At 33.6% G+C, this 15,638-nt stretch overlaps 1 protein-coding gene across 1 annotated transcript in view; it reads right to left on the minus strand.

The window, feature by feature from the left end:
- Window positions 1–12,765: 12,765 nt before the first annotated feature.
- LOC132295496 (probable RNA-dependent RNA polymerase 1) overlaps window positions 12,766–15,638 on the minus strand; it is a 66,397-nt gene continuing 63,524 nt past the window's right edge. The window contains 2 exon segments of the mRNA XM_059793784.1: window positions 12,766–13,336; window positions 13,339–13,855. Of these exon segments, the coding sequence (XP_059649767.1) occupies window positions 13,032–13,336; window positions 13,339–13,855 (822 nt within the window). The 3' untranslated portion in view covers window positions 12,766–13,031.

A 15,638-nucleotide genomic window follows, 5' to 3' on the forward strand; every position in this document is an offset into this window, starting at 1 on the left:
AAACAAGGTAGCTTAACTATAAGCTAAAATGATTAATGAGGTGCACAGAACCTAAGAGAAAGATGGAAAATCTGTTAGTTGGTTCTACCTTTCAACTTGGTAGTAAAAAATACGAGGGTGATGAGTAGCTATTTTAGCCATAAGCTATTTGAGCTATTCATCATATTTACTCATGTAGGAGGGAATAATACTACTTGTAAAGTAGTAGTTTTTGAAGAATATTCTTCAAAACAAATTACTCTACTACCAAGGTAGACTACTTAGATAAGTGTGTACTAAAACTATGAACTAATAGAATTGATAGCTAAACAAACTTAACTTCAAGCTAGCGGTAATAGCTAAAAAGTGGGTGCTCATCATAACCTAGTAGTGAGATATGAGAAGAGTATACTTAATCTAAGCTAGTAATGATAGTTAAGAACTCACTTTTGACTAGTAATGATAGTTGAGAAGTAAGTGCTCACTCTATAGTGATTGTATCCAAAGCTTAAATAGTAAGATAATTATTTGCTTAAATGATTGAGTTATGTGATGTGTGACACATGAAAGGTTATAATATGTTAATATGACTGACTTAACATGAACTTAAACATGAATAACTCAATTTATAAATATAAAAGAAGTAAAATCAAATATTAATTAGAGCCCATTGTAATTAATATCTTTAGCATTAATTCACGGTAATGTCGGTGAATTATTATAAGAATTTGCTAAAGATAAAGTGAGTACATATGCACTAGAGACTGTTATATATGCTTGTTGAGAAGCGAATATGGAATCTTAAAAAGGTAGATGAGGTGAAGTATTTAATATATGGTACTTTCATAGTTGAAAAATCATAATAAATACATTAGAGATAAAATTTCAGGATTATCTCAAAGTTATGGGGAGATATTACCCATAGATGAAATTTGTTACGAGTCACTCATCTTAACAGAAATACTTATAAATGTGGGGGGTTCCAAGTCCTAAGAGCTTTAGGATAGAACCAAAAATCATTTATATTAATATAACAATAGTGCATATTATTTCCTACGAGGAAAATATTATGGAACAATTAGAAGAGTTCTTTTTTCAGTTGAAGTGCTGAGTTATTTGTTCCAGTTGAAAAGTCAAGTGTGCAAGCTTATAAGTCCTTGAATGGATTAAAGCTACTACCGAGACAATGACATAAATGTGATGCGTAAGTCATTGTATGCCTTAAAATATAAATGATATACTGATTGGTATATTTGATATGAAAGATTTAACATCTGATAATATAGTATATTCTCAATAGAGTGAAATTGAGATAATACTAGTTATGATAACAAAAACCTAGCTAACTTTTGTAGATGTAAATCTCAAATATAAATACTAGCCAAAGTATATCATTGGTTGAGATTGCAAGGCAACTTAATAACTGTGTTTAATTGCACATTTTCAATCTAGGATCGGATCACTGAAAAATAATAAATTGGGTAGTTGAGATACACCCTAAATCCAATATTGCATAGATCGAGGTATTCAACTAAATTGGAGGTGTAACAGTGATGCAATCTGGATATGGGATATTAAAGACTTCAAATCCAATAGTGGATATGTCTCTTATATTAAAGGTGTAGTTCTATGTTCTTAATATAACTCAAAGTTAGAAACTTTGAATAAATCAAATAAGGAAGTCAATAGACTTCACCTAGAGGACAATTCAAAGTAAGTCTACACCTGTGCCACTAAAGAAAATGATATTGCTAACAATAAGCAATTTTAAGGCACAAAGTATACAGTTGCTCTCACCTGGAGAAATCTCTGCAGAGTGTAATATTTCTAAACACAACCTTGTGGCCACATATAAAATTGAAGGTTGTACTAGAGAGCAATTGTACAGTTCATCGAGGGGAATGGGGTTTAAAGCCGAAAGCTAACGAGTCACCTTAATAGAAACCCAACCTAGTTGACTGGAGATCCCAAGATCTAGGTTCAAAGGGACAACAGAAATTCTGAGTGACTCACCAGAAGCACTGGGAAGATATAAATCTTCTACCCATTTCTATGATGAAACAGTGCCACCTACAGCGATGATTAGGATAAGCTATGCTTTTAATGACTCTTATACCTTGAAATTTCAAGTGAGGAATGGTAGGATACTCTTAATAAAAAGTCACCTATATGAGTGTGAAGTGGGGCCACTTCTATGAGAACTATAAAGGCTAAGTTTTCTGAAGCACTCATTGAATACCAAGACTTGTTCAGGGCCAAAATGAACACAACAATGGGAACCAACTTTGTGAGGAAAGCTACTGTGTGTTTGTTATTGTCTTGGTTTACACAAACGGCTAAACAGTTCAAGACATCGCGTTCACTGGTTAGCTAGTAAATCCGATAGCAATACACTAGGGAAGGTTCAAAGCCAAAAACCACCTATCCTGATGCAGTATCTTTCCGATTATAGTCTCTCTAGTGTCTGCATGATCATCTTTTGCATTTTACGCAAATTTCCATTCATGTGGGGGATTGTTGGAAACGGGGGCATTAAAAACATAAACTTTAGATGAGATTTGAAATAGATTTCGCTAATAATTTTTTACGGATCTCTAGACAAGCGCGTTTCTCTCCGCAAGAAGATGAACGTGGTATATTTACTTTCTGAAATCTGTTTCTAGATGAATGAGAAATTAGCTTCAAAGTGTGGTGTTTTGATAAGCCTAAATGGGAATGCAAAATGTGGGAAGTGTTTGTCCCACATGGAAAAAATGTTGAAACAAATTGAAATTTAAATAAGCTAAGTTTAGGATTTGGGCTTGGGCTTGGGCCTAATTGTAAAGTCCAGATTATTCTTTTTTGGAATTTTGGATTAGGCCTAATTTTGGGCTGGGCTTATTTAAATGGGTTTTACAAATGAGTGGATTTTTTGGGTGGTTGGTTTTTTGAATTCAAAAAACTATTTTTAGTTTTTCTAAAAGGTTACACCTTTTAAATTAAAAAACCATAGTTTAGTTTTTCTAAAGGGTTACACCTTTTAAATTAAAAAACTACTTTTTAGTTTTTTCAAAAGGTTACACCTTTTTTCGAACCATCATGACCCATGGTTGCATCAACTCGAAAAGGTACATTGCAACCTATTGGAATGGATGTGTCTATTGGTGAACAGACACCATGTGAACCATTACAACCTATTGGAATAGATGTGTCTAGTGGTGAATAGACACCATGTGAACCATTGCAACCTATTGCAATGGTTGTGTCCAATAATGAAGAGAGACACCCAATCCGAAAAGCCATTTTTGTTTCTATAAATACCCCCCTTTGGATCATTTGCAATTCGTTCATTTCATTTTCTTCTATCTCCCTCTCTAGACTTGAACCCAACCCAAGTGGGTTCAAACCATAGGTTAAGTGGTCCGAACCACTTAGACCCTAATCCAATTTCATCGAGCCATATTAAGATTGGTCCGAACCATTTGATTCGAATTGCACCCAATTCAGCATTTATATAGCATAGATGCATTTTTGAGTCAGAGAGAGTATTACACGGAGAAGGTTCGCCGTATCCACGAGTTTGTAGTGCTGCTACTGGTGGATGTAGACCGTTGTATCCTGGGAGATAGACGCCACTGAGTCCGTTAGCACCATAGCGAGGCGAATCTGTCTTAAGGACATAGTATCCAATACTAGCCTCGGTCCAAGTTCTTTATTTATAATTATTATTTCATTAATTTATTTTGCATATTTAATTAAATATAGAGTTGTATATTTAATTAATGATTTCTTAGTATATTGTTAATTATCTCATGACATATTAGTATAAAGTTTGTTATATCTTAAATGTCACATGAAGCATATATTTTACCAACAATATATGAATGGTCTACTATATTTTACACTAGGTCATGTAATATGCAAGAGTTAATAAGAGAAATAACAACTAAAAGCAGATATTGAAAACAAATATTATTGGCTAGTGACGCAACATATCAGCTAATGCAGTATGCTATTAAGTATCTGTTCTTAACGCAAAAGTATCCGCAGACACTAGTATTGAAAATTTAATAGAAGAATTAGTAGAAGAAAATCTTTGGCTAATTGATATTATTTCTTATTCTTAAAGATTTGGTGTTACTAGAGGAATCAGTGGAGAAAAATCCGTGTCGTGAATGTAGGCCCTAATAGTTGAGCCACGTAATATCTATTTGTGTTCTACTTGTTTTATTTATCTCTTCGCTTTCGTTTTATATTTTTCAACATGGTATCAGAACATAATTTATCTTCCTAAGCTATGGCTCAAGGTATTTGTCAGCTCCTTTGGCTTCAATTGATTTGAGAGTTGGGTTTTGGAGGGAAATATTCTTCAAGGCTTTTTTGAGACAACAAATCAGCCAATATGCTTGCTTCTAACTCTGTGTTACATAAAAAGTCGAAACGTATTGAGGTAGACATCCACTTCATTCAAAAGAAGGTTAGGTTAATTTGGTATCATTAGTCTTATTTTTGTTCCCTCTTCAGAACAAACTGCAAATGTGTTCACAAAGTCTGTTGGCCCTTCTCTTCTTCAGTCTTCCATAGTCAAGCTGGGCATGGTCAACATAATTGCTCCAGCTTGAGGGGGAGTATTGGAAATCATATCTTTGAGTTAACTCGGTGATTGTGACAGATTTATTTGGTTTTCATTTTAGGCGTATATTTAGGCTTTTGTTTAGGGATTTGTTTTTGGGTCTATTTCCATATTTGTAATTTTCTTCATGTATATAATGATTATCAGACTTTCAAACTGAGTATGCCAATTTTACTAAATTACTTTTAATACAAATACAATTCATAAGAATGGTTTATTAGGGAACTCTGAAACTATAAACAATATGTGCTAATGCATGTGATTTGTTTTGATGCGATGTTTTAAAAACATGGTGCTTTTAATTATGAAGAGGAAGCTGTTGTTTGGACTTCTATTACTCTAAACAAGAATAAGAATAAGAATATAACAAAAAAAAAATTGATAAATTGGTTATGAAAAATCTAAAATAACCCTCAATCTTCTTGAACAGACTTGTGCTTAGATTGAAAAAGTAAATGCAAAAAGAAGTTGTTTAATTATGAAGGGAAATCTGGTGTCTAGTCTCCTATATCAGTTACCTGATTTTTTTAATAGTGGCATATCTTTAATCACAATCTGAAGCATTTGTGTGGTCGGTTGATTAGTTGACCTCTTTAACCATATTGTTTTTAGTTAAAGTAATTTTTTCTGATATAGTATTATATCAGGAAAAATTACATTTAACGAGCTTATGGATTTTCATAAAAATTCCTACAAATCCAGGAAAAAGGAAGAACAGAGAATAACAGTTTCAAGATTTTCATCTTGAGTTAAACCTCAATTATTTTTGGCATGAAAAATAATTCACATTTACTCACGTAAGGTAGAAGGGTAGACAATAGCTTTAGTTTCTATAGAAAATACTCCTTCCAGCCAATGAATCTTTGCATGTCACATCTATCAGGGCGGTCCTGGGACAGGGCGACTAAAGCGTTGCCTAGCATCTCAAATTTAGTAGCATAATGTAATATAATAGTATATGTATGATATCATAATTAAACGTAATTAGCTTTTTAATCAATTAAAAGACATTCATTTCAAACCATAATTTTCATAATTAAAAAACCATACACAATCATATATCATGTAAATTTATGGCAATAAAAAACTTCCAAAAAAAAAATAAAATTATGACACAAACACGTACTTATAATATCAATTTATATATGTAATACAATAATTTGTATGGTAAAAATAATTTGTTTCAATCACTTTCCTTCAAAAGAAAAAATAATTTTTTTATATTTAAACAAGAAACTGATATATTTTATTATTATATTAGTTTTGGGCTCACGTGCATGGATGAAAGTTAAGTCCAGCTCAAAATTATGACAGTGATTGGAATATTTTAATTTATAATTTTGCATGTCAAAATATAAGACGGCCATATTTACTTTGATATGAAGTTGAGTATTTTTAATATTTTTAATTTTTGTGACTAAATTGTGTTGAGTATTGTTAATATTTTTAATGTAAATTGGATTGTGCTCTTTATAAAGCACCAAGACCGATTTTTGTTTTGTGTGTTTTCAACCTTAATATATTTTATGTATTTATCGTCTGATTTTAATGTAAATTTTGCACTCATATAATTTTTTTGCTCATGTGAAACTTTATATATAAAGGGCCTTGCATTTGAAAATTCACCTAGGGCCTCTCAAAATTTTGGGAATCTCACGGCCGGCCCCGACAACTACTCATGAGGAAGTACTATATCATACTAGAGAAGGGTAAGCAATTCTACTGGATTGATCAATGCATCACTAGGGACGATAATTTCTTCCAACCCGATGGGTTTTTGTCTTGCCCTACCCTAATGGGGCGGATTTGGTAATCCCTAAAATGGGTTTGTGGTGGATATGATAAAATAATTAAAAATTCGAAACAGGTTTGGAGCGAAGACAGATTTAATGATAAACCCACTCCGCCCCGCCCCGACCTTTAAATTATATATATATATATATATATCATATTTAATATTTTTAATACTCTTGTTACTTTGTTTCAAGTGTCACTTAATATATTAATATTAAATACTTAGTAATTTAAAAGTCAGGCAACCTTATTTATCAGCTCAATTTGAACACATTGGGTTAGTTTTTTTTTTTTTTTTTGGTTAGATAATAAAAGTAGCATAACCCACCCGTTCCGATAATTAAACGGAGTACACGAGGAATAGTCGAGACTTTGTCTGTCGAAATAAGAACGAAAATAATATACTAATTACAAACCCGTCTCAAAATAGGAACGAAGTTAGTATGACGAATTTTCTAACGACTCCGGCCCATTACCATTTCTATGCATCACCTCCTCTTATAATACCACGAATCAAACATCTGTGTTATAGAAAAATAATAAAAACCTTGGACTGGATGGTATAAACTCACTAGATGGGACGTTATGGTTCAAGCCCCACGAATTATGTCGTTGGGCTTCATCAGTCTGTATACAAGTGCATGTATGTATATGAATATAATTATATGTGTGCGTGTGTATATCAAGGTCCAAGAAAGGCTTAGAGATGGACAGATGGTAAGACCAAAAAAGCAAAATTAGAAATGAATACATTCATCAGGTAGTTAAAATGCCACCAATTGGATTCAAAAGAGCAAAAATGGACTAAGATATATGGTTTGGTTATGTACCACGAAAACCAATAAATGCAATAATAGGAAAGAGTGATACTCCTTTACCCTTGTCCTAGTATTTTAATATTTGGGTCAACTTTCTAAATCTCGATACGGGCAAAGAGAGAAGAAAGAAAAATAAATTTAAAAAAAAAAAAAATAGAAAAAAAAGAAGAAAAAGAAATTGAAAAAATAGGAAAGAGTTATGTGGTCCATATTGTGGATAAATCTGGGGAGGGAATATGATAGTGTGTTGATAACTGTGGCTTTAACCCTAGATAGAGTAGAACGACTAATTAAGACTCGTGGAATAGCTTGGAAAAAAGGCTTTGTCGAGTCAAAAGATGAGTATCAAAGGTTTCCAATACACACTTGATTTCCTAAAAACACTGATTTGGAGCAACCATTTAAAATTTCAAAACAAAGAACAAAATTAAAGGACAGAAAATTTAATTCGAATGAGTCAGTGTTAATGCAATGTATATTAGAGTGGCTCCATCCACACCTTCTCTTGTCTCCTCTTTTTCTTTTTCTTTTCATTCAGAATTAACGCGTAATAAATATTATGGAAATCATCAATCTCTTCTAATACTCATATCATTGTTAGGATTTTACACATAATTGGCAAATAGAACAGATATAAGCATATACACAAATAAAAACCAGATTTACCTGGTTCGATAAATTGCCTGCGTCCACGGACCAAAAAACACAAACCCAACAAGAATTTCTTCAATCAAACAACCACAGTACACAGGGATGCTCTGTCAGATTGCTGAAAAAATGCCTAAAAAAGAATGAAATTGAAGATCAAAACATAATTTTCAACGTAACACCCACTGAGTTGGGTACATTACAACAATTTCACTTATATAACGGGATAAACAAAAAAGAGCGAACAAAACTTCAAAAATTTCTAAAATTCCTTTTGCTTTCCTCTGTATTTATCAGCAACCAAACAGAGGGTTGATGATACATACAGTACAAAGGTACATAGCGCTCTCAATAAATATATCAAGCATTGTAAGCAACAAAAGACACAAAGATTATCGCAAATATGCTGTACATTTTAGAGAGAGACACTATCAGTGGAAGTAAATGCAAGAGGAGAGAGAGATTCTAACAAGAGAGCGCAGGGACTTCAACTTTTACTATTATTACACACAAACAAACCCAACTTGAAGCTCACTCGATGTACTAAATATATATCATTAGAGAAACACCGGAGTCTTCGCAAGGAAGTTTCTATTTTCAGAGTTTTATAAATATAAACACACATATATATATGTGTGTGTGTGTTTATATATATATATATATATATATATATATATATATATATATCAGGGACTCGCTATCTTACACTCTTACAGTACATCATTCTTTTGAACTTCATCCAGCCATCCAGTCACTCACAAGCAGACATGACCCACAAAGAGAGGAAATATTTTTTCTACTATGATTAAAGTGGGGTCCCCTCCATAAGTATAAGTAAATATATATACCTAGGAATATATAAAACAGTGTATATTCTAATCCTCGATCCCTAGTCAATCTCTGTCTCCCATTAATACGGAACCCCCCCGGCCCACATTATCTGTATAAAGAAAATGTGAAGTACTTATATATAAGTGTATCACTTTAATTAATATTAGGTCATTTAAAATAAAATTCAAAGACAAAATTGTGCGCCCTCAAACACAAAGAGGACAATATCATACCATCTGCCTGATCCACATCAATTATCCAAAACCATATCCTAAACCATAATTAAAGTGATATCGCCCTCTTTGCCTAATCTAAAACATCATAATTGTATAAAAACGAAATTACCCACATCAATTATCCAACGACGCCAATACCCTCACTTAATATATATCATAATTATAAATATACAAAGAATTAAAGGATCTATTTTTTTGGTTTTATTTATCTATTTTTTTTTATTTTGTTAAATTTATTGTAAAAGTATATATATATACACACATATATTTTAATAAGTATTTTGATCACTTTGTATGGGTCTAGTAGAAGTAGAAATGTCAATTTATACATCAAACAACACTTTAATAAGTCTAATATCTTTTTACATATAAAAAATGGTGTCACACATTTTAAAAAATAACTTTTAAGATGTGAATAAAAAATGAATCAAACATTTACATTGTAAATAATAATTATTTAAAAAAAATATTGTAATATGATATATGACCAAAGTGATTCCAATCTTTATTCTCAAAGTTCATTATCATCATTATCTTCTTTTTGTTTTTAAATAAAAAAGAAGAAGACGTGATTGGCTACAAAAATTTATTTTTCCATACACTAAAAGCTTGACTACCCAAAGTCTATCCTTGTTCACCAAACAGAGGCCGCACGCAAAGTAAGTGGTAATTAACTGTTAAATGCGTTTCATTATGATTGGATGCTTTTGCATTATTGAACTTCTTTTGTCTTTTCATTTAGTACACTTTTTGGAACTTCTTTTGTCTCTTGTTTTTAGTACAGTATAAAGCTGGTCCATTACACATGTTCAACTAGTAACGCGCTTTTCGCTCATTTGGCGTTTATGAATTAATAAAATACGGATTGAGGATTCTGAACACTACTTGGAGGTGGGACCCGAATTCGTTTAATTGCACATTCGTGTCACATTTTTAAATTTTGCATCTCCATAGTGTTACGTAAATATTACATATTTTTCATTTTTAAAATATAGTGTGTAAGTACACAAAATTTCGGATCAAACACTGAGATTCAATTTAAGAATTTCAATGCTCGAACACTCACTCACGAACAATGAAAAATCGCTAAATACTCAAAAATATTTAGAAGAAAAAAAAATACATAATATTATTGAGAACAATTTATGAATGAAAAAGTAGAAATAATGAGATCAAGGAAGAACAAAATCAAATAGAGTTGAGTGTTTCTTTCATTTGAGTCTTACCCTCATATATATATCTGTACAGGAAGATCTTCAAGGGACCGTTACTGATCTTTCCATTCAATGTGCATAGTTGTTCATAATTTCTTGCCTCAACGTTACTTCCCGTAGTGGTGATCAGGACTTTGTTTTGGGCTTCTATGGGCTCGTTGATCTTGGGCTCGGGTGATGCTTGGGATCTTGTTTTTGGCTATTGGGTTCGGCTATCCAATTTGGGCTTCTTTCATTCAGGCCTGGCTCTTTGGGCTGGCCATTTTTACTTAAGTGAATACACGTGGAGTTTTATAAGTAATGGAGAAAATTTTCTCCACACTTTGCCCTCAATTCCGTTTATAAGCCAGGTTCGTGCAAGGAATTGTAACTGACTTTTGGAAATGGAGAGATTTTCTATTTAATGCTCATCATTACCATTTTGGGGTTTCGTGGCTTAGGGTACCATGCTGCCGCCTCTTCATTGCATGCATTGTGCCTTTTATATATTGAACTAATTGTTGTTGTGATGAACTGTGCTTGTGAAAATATTCACCTTTGAAAATTTCGTCTGCGATAGTTCCGGTGTCCGCCCATTGCTAAGGTTAGTCCTTTTATTCTGCTTTTACTTTGTTCATTCTCTATCTTTGCTCCGTTCTTCCGTCATGAGTTATGAAAGTAGTGAGTGTACTTCTACTATTAAGATGTCCAATTCTGAATTGGAGACGCCGGAAGTTAGTGTGAACACTTTGAGTTCTGTTGAGGGCCCTATAGTCCTTTCCGTGGATATTGCGGAGAGAAAATTTATTTCTGCCCGTTAATCGAGAAAAAAGAATAGGGTTCCTCGGTATGTTACCTTAGAGGAAAATCCTCATGATTTAAATTTCAGTATTGGTGAGGGTTTAGGAGAGGACAAAATGCCCTTCTCCGCTGGTCAATTGTTTGCTTTTAGATTTCCCCTAAATCCTTTCTACCTTCGGGTATTTTCTGTTCTAAATTTAGCCATTCTTCAGGTGAACCCTAATTTCTTCCGCATCCTTTCTTGCCTTCTGTTATTGAATTGAGTTCAAAGGTTGACCTTGAATATTGCTGACCTTCTCTTCTGCTATTTAATAAATAAAATAAAGGGCGAAGAGGGTTTTAAATAACAATTATGCCCCTGGGGTCTAGTGCAAATAAATAAAAGTTCTTATAGATTAAGACTTGAACGACGTCATCTTAATAATGACATGAAACGGCTTCTATGTAAAAGTTGAATATTAATTAGGAAACCGTCACCACCACTACCATAACCACTATGACCACCACCACCACCCAAAATTCCCAAATCCACCACAACCACAACCACCAAGAACGACGACAACACCGATCATCAACTACAAAAACTTGAAGTTGCATCTACATCATCAGCAGCATGAGAAACCCTAACCCTAATTGACAAGATGGGCATCTGTGGTAATAGAATCCAGGTGACCTCACACGCAGAAAACCAAATGCATGGATATGCAACATTTTGCAACATAATTCAATAAAAATAATTTTTATTTTTATTAAATTCTAAGTCAACTTATTAAGTAATAAGTAAAAATAATTTAAGTATAATATAGATACAAATTAATACCATATATAAATATGAGAAATAAAAATAGAAAATAAAAAAATAAATCTAAAAAATTCAAAATATAATACAAACCAAAGGTACATGAATCATAACATATATAACATGTATATCACAAAAGTTACTATTTATGAGTCATCAAAAAAAAAAGAAAAAAAAAAAAAAAGAATATTTTTTGAAAAAGTGAGAGCGTCTCTAGAACATTTATTTTTTGAATATAAGATAATTTATCCACATGATGCATTATCATATTAATTTACTATATAATTTAATATTTAATTTTATTTAAGCATTACAAGACTTCCAAACGGATCATATAGTTTCAAATAAAGAAAATAATTGTTCAAAGAATTACAAAAAGATGTTGTGTGGTTGTTATAGCTCTACTTAACCCTTTTCAAATAATAATAATAATAAATTTGATGATTTCTTCTTGGTTAAATAAAATAGTATTACAAATTCAAGCATAAAGGATTGCTGGTTGAGTGGCAAAGAGCTTGCATTTTTTAAAAATGCTCTAAGGGTCGATTTTCAAGTCTTTGTTTAGTATACTTACTCAATCAAATATAACATATTATCTCGTTATTAGCAATTTTAGAAGTAGGTGGACTAATTTTTTTTTGAAATAGTGTATTATGCATTTTTATTGGATGGATTTATCAATGACGTGGTATGCATAGAGCACCCAATATCTATTCCCCAAGATGGGCATAATGGAAGCCCAACAAGCTCGGCTTCACAAACGGCCAAAAACAATCAGCCTAAACATGAATCATAAATCATATCCCTGCAAAATGAAGCTCAAACATTTAGGCCCAACACAGAGATTTAAACTTTGAAATAGCCATTGACAACGTGTACCAAGCTGAACATGGGTGAAACAAATTCACACTCAAACAAGAGATGGGAGTGGAACTCAGAAGTGTTGAACATAGGTATCATTGATTGGTTGAAAAACTTCATCGAAGGCTAATCTTGATGGATTTCCAAAGACGGCGTAGTAATAGCTGTGGAATAAGACAACCCCTGACACACTCAACGTAAAATGACAGCCTTGAGACATTGAAACCGACCATTACAATTTACAACCGGCAAAGTTTCAGGACCGGGAAGATCAAATAACCATAAATACAGTGCATATATAAATGTAATATCCCAGACAAATATACACCAGAGATAACAAGCAAAGGTAGAATAGATATATATATATATATGAACATGCTAAGGTGGTTGAGGAAAACCATACGGTTATCTTCATATGCTTCAAATTCTAAATCAGGGAACTGATGTGATCCGAATTTCTCAACCCAAATTCAAACCGTAACTGAATTGTTGTTCAAGTGAATGCATATTAAGAGCCCTTCTACATTTATCCTTCTTGATGCGGACAAGCTTGTCATAGACACACCATGGAAAACTAAGGAAATGATCCCGATCCATTCCCTCATTATAGCAGCCCCAATAAGTAGGATGATATGTAACAAAGTACCAAGCTGATGCTTTCGCATATACATCATCATCATCGGAGTCTATTCCTTTCTTGTTGAACCAGGTTCTGGCTTCCTTTCTCAAGGACCTCACAGCCAAACCAACTGCTTCCACATCCTTCTCTTGTCAAATGATTTTGACATTTTCATGATACTACCACTGAGTATTTCACCCTCGGTTTTAATGCCATAATAATTCATTAGATTCCCCAACTTGTAATCATATTCGCTTTTGTAATTGAAAGCATCATTAATGTAATCCTCAAAACCATCGATTTCCATGTCAGGATCATATGACCACCTTGCCACTTCCCTGGTGAAGGACGTAAGAGAGCATTTGTCTGGCGCAATGTCTTTCACCTCTCGAAAAAGCTTTCCAATCACACGTGGCGATTCATAGGTGGTCTTGTCAGGCTTTTCCATAAAATCTGGATATTCTTTGACACGTAATTGAGATGGTATCTCAGCTGGAACACCAGTCTTTGGGAAGTCAACCGCGATAGAAAATAGCTTTGCAAGCTCTATACAAGGCTCGCTCATTGCCTTGTCACGCTCTTTATCTGCAAAAACTGTATGAGCATTGGCAATGATTCCTAAGCTGTCATTGACGATATAGTTGGTGAAATACTCCTCGACTTCCTGTAATGCAGAAATAAAATGTGAGAGAGAAGGAGAAGTAGTCAACTATAAGTTTCTGGGAGAAAAAATGGAACAATATAGGGAGCAACTGACATCGCTAACATAAAATTTATATCAACCATCTAAAAGTGTAAATGGAAGTCAGTCAAAAATCAATATTTCAAGGCAATTTTAAGGAGTGTCCGACCAACTTGTCATCTAATGCTATCAAGTCAGCTAGAAGGTTTATAGCATTTGTTTATGTTAGCATATATGATACCACGATTTATGGTATGACTTACCATAATAACAGAGATTTGACTATACTATAGAATATACTTTAGAATTAGTTGTGACTTGATTTTGATTTAATTTAGTTTCATTTCTTGTAATATGAGCATGTGCTCATTTTATCTATAATACTAGAGCTGTGAATGAGTACTTCATATTATTCAAGCATTTACGCAATTATCTCATCTCTCTCTTTTTAAATATATTTCTACTTGGTATCAGAGCCAACACCTTTCCACACCTTTCAGCAGCCTTGCTACTTGTGCGACAACTACCTGAGGCTGTTTGTGACATCGTGTGACGTTGCCTACACATATTTTTCTGTGTTGCTGTTTTGTGATCGAAAACAGGTATTTTTAAGTTTTACAATTTCTTTGTCACTCTTCTAGGGTTGGGTAAATTGGGATAGTTGGTTTCCAACACCTAGAAGGGCTTGGGTAAAAAAAAAAATTACTCTACAAAGAGGTTCCGGATATTAAGAAGGAGATTGTCTGGCTATATGAAAGTGGGCAACGCTCCTTAAAAAAAGTACGTATTTGGATTTTTTAGGAATGGTCTGAGTAGACATTGTTATTGTTTATGGTCTAAGGAGACCCTTTGATTTATTAACAGAATTTGTGGTGTTTTTAGAGTTTTTATTGTCGTGTGACAGATTATAGCAGATTCAGGGTCCTCAACTGTTAATTCTCTTGGCTCACGTTCTGTGGGTGGTGGTGCCATTTTTCCCACCAACTCATCAGAAAATCCAGGACTTCAAATCACCACAGTGAAGTTGGATGGTTCCAACTATTTGATTTGGGCACAGTCTGCCAAGATGAACAATTGGTGGCAAAGGCAAGATTGGCTATATTACTGGTTCTAAGAAAGAGCCAGCTGAGTCAGAGAAGGCATATCCATAGTGGTTTGCAGATAACGCTATGGTTATGTCTTGGCTAGTCAATTCGATGCAACCAAACATAGCTGTTGGCTATATGTTTATGAAGACTGCTAAGCTAAGCAGATTTGGGATTCAGTTCAATACACTTATTCTCAGAGACAGAATAATGCACGAATTTTCCAGCTGGGGTGAGATATCACTAGGATTTCTCAGGGTGACTTGACAGTTTCAGGTTACATCGCCAAGCTTCGTGCTATTTGGGAGGAGATGTCATATTATGATTCCTTCCACTCTTGGAAGGATCCAGATGATGCAATTTTATATGCAGGACTTGTGGAGAAGAATTGAGTGTTTCAGTTTCTTACCAGGTTGAACGAGTTTGAGTATGCTCGTGTTCATTTATTGGGCTTATCTTCATTCCCTACTCTTGAGGATGCATACTCCTATGTGTTGTCAGATGAGAGCCACCAGACTCATCCATTAGGTGTTGCTTCTATTGATCGTTCTACTATGGCAGTTCGGGTTCCCAACCTTTCTGGAACTTCACCATTCCAGTCAGTTCAAAGCACTGGGACGACAACGTGGACAGTGCGACCATTGTGGAAAAATTGGTCACATCAAATCTCGTTGTTATGC

The sequence above is a fragment of the Cornus florida genome, unplaced genomic scaffold, assembly GCF_030987335.1.
Source record: "Cornus florida cultivar Cherokee Brave unplaced genomic scaffold, ASM3098733v1 CherokeeBrave_3.0.0_Hap2_Chr02, whole genome shotgun sequence".
In the NCBI taxonomy this organism is placed as follows: domain Eukaryota; kingdom Viridiplantae; phylum Streptophyta; class Magnoliopsida; order Cornales; family Cornaceae; genus Cornus; species Cornus florida.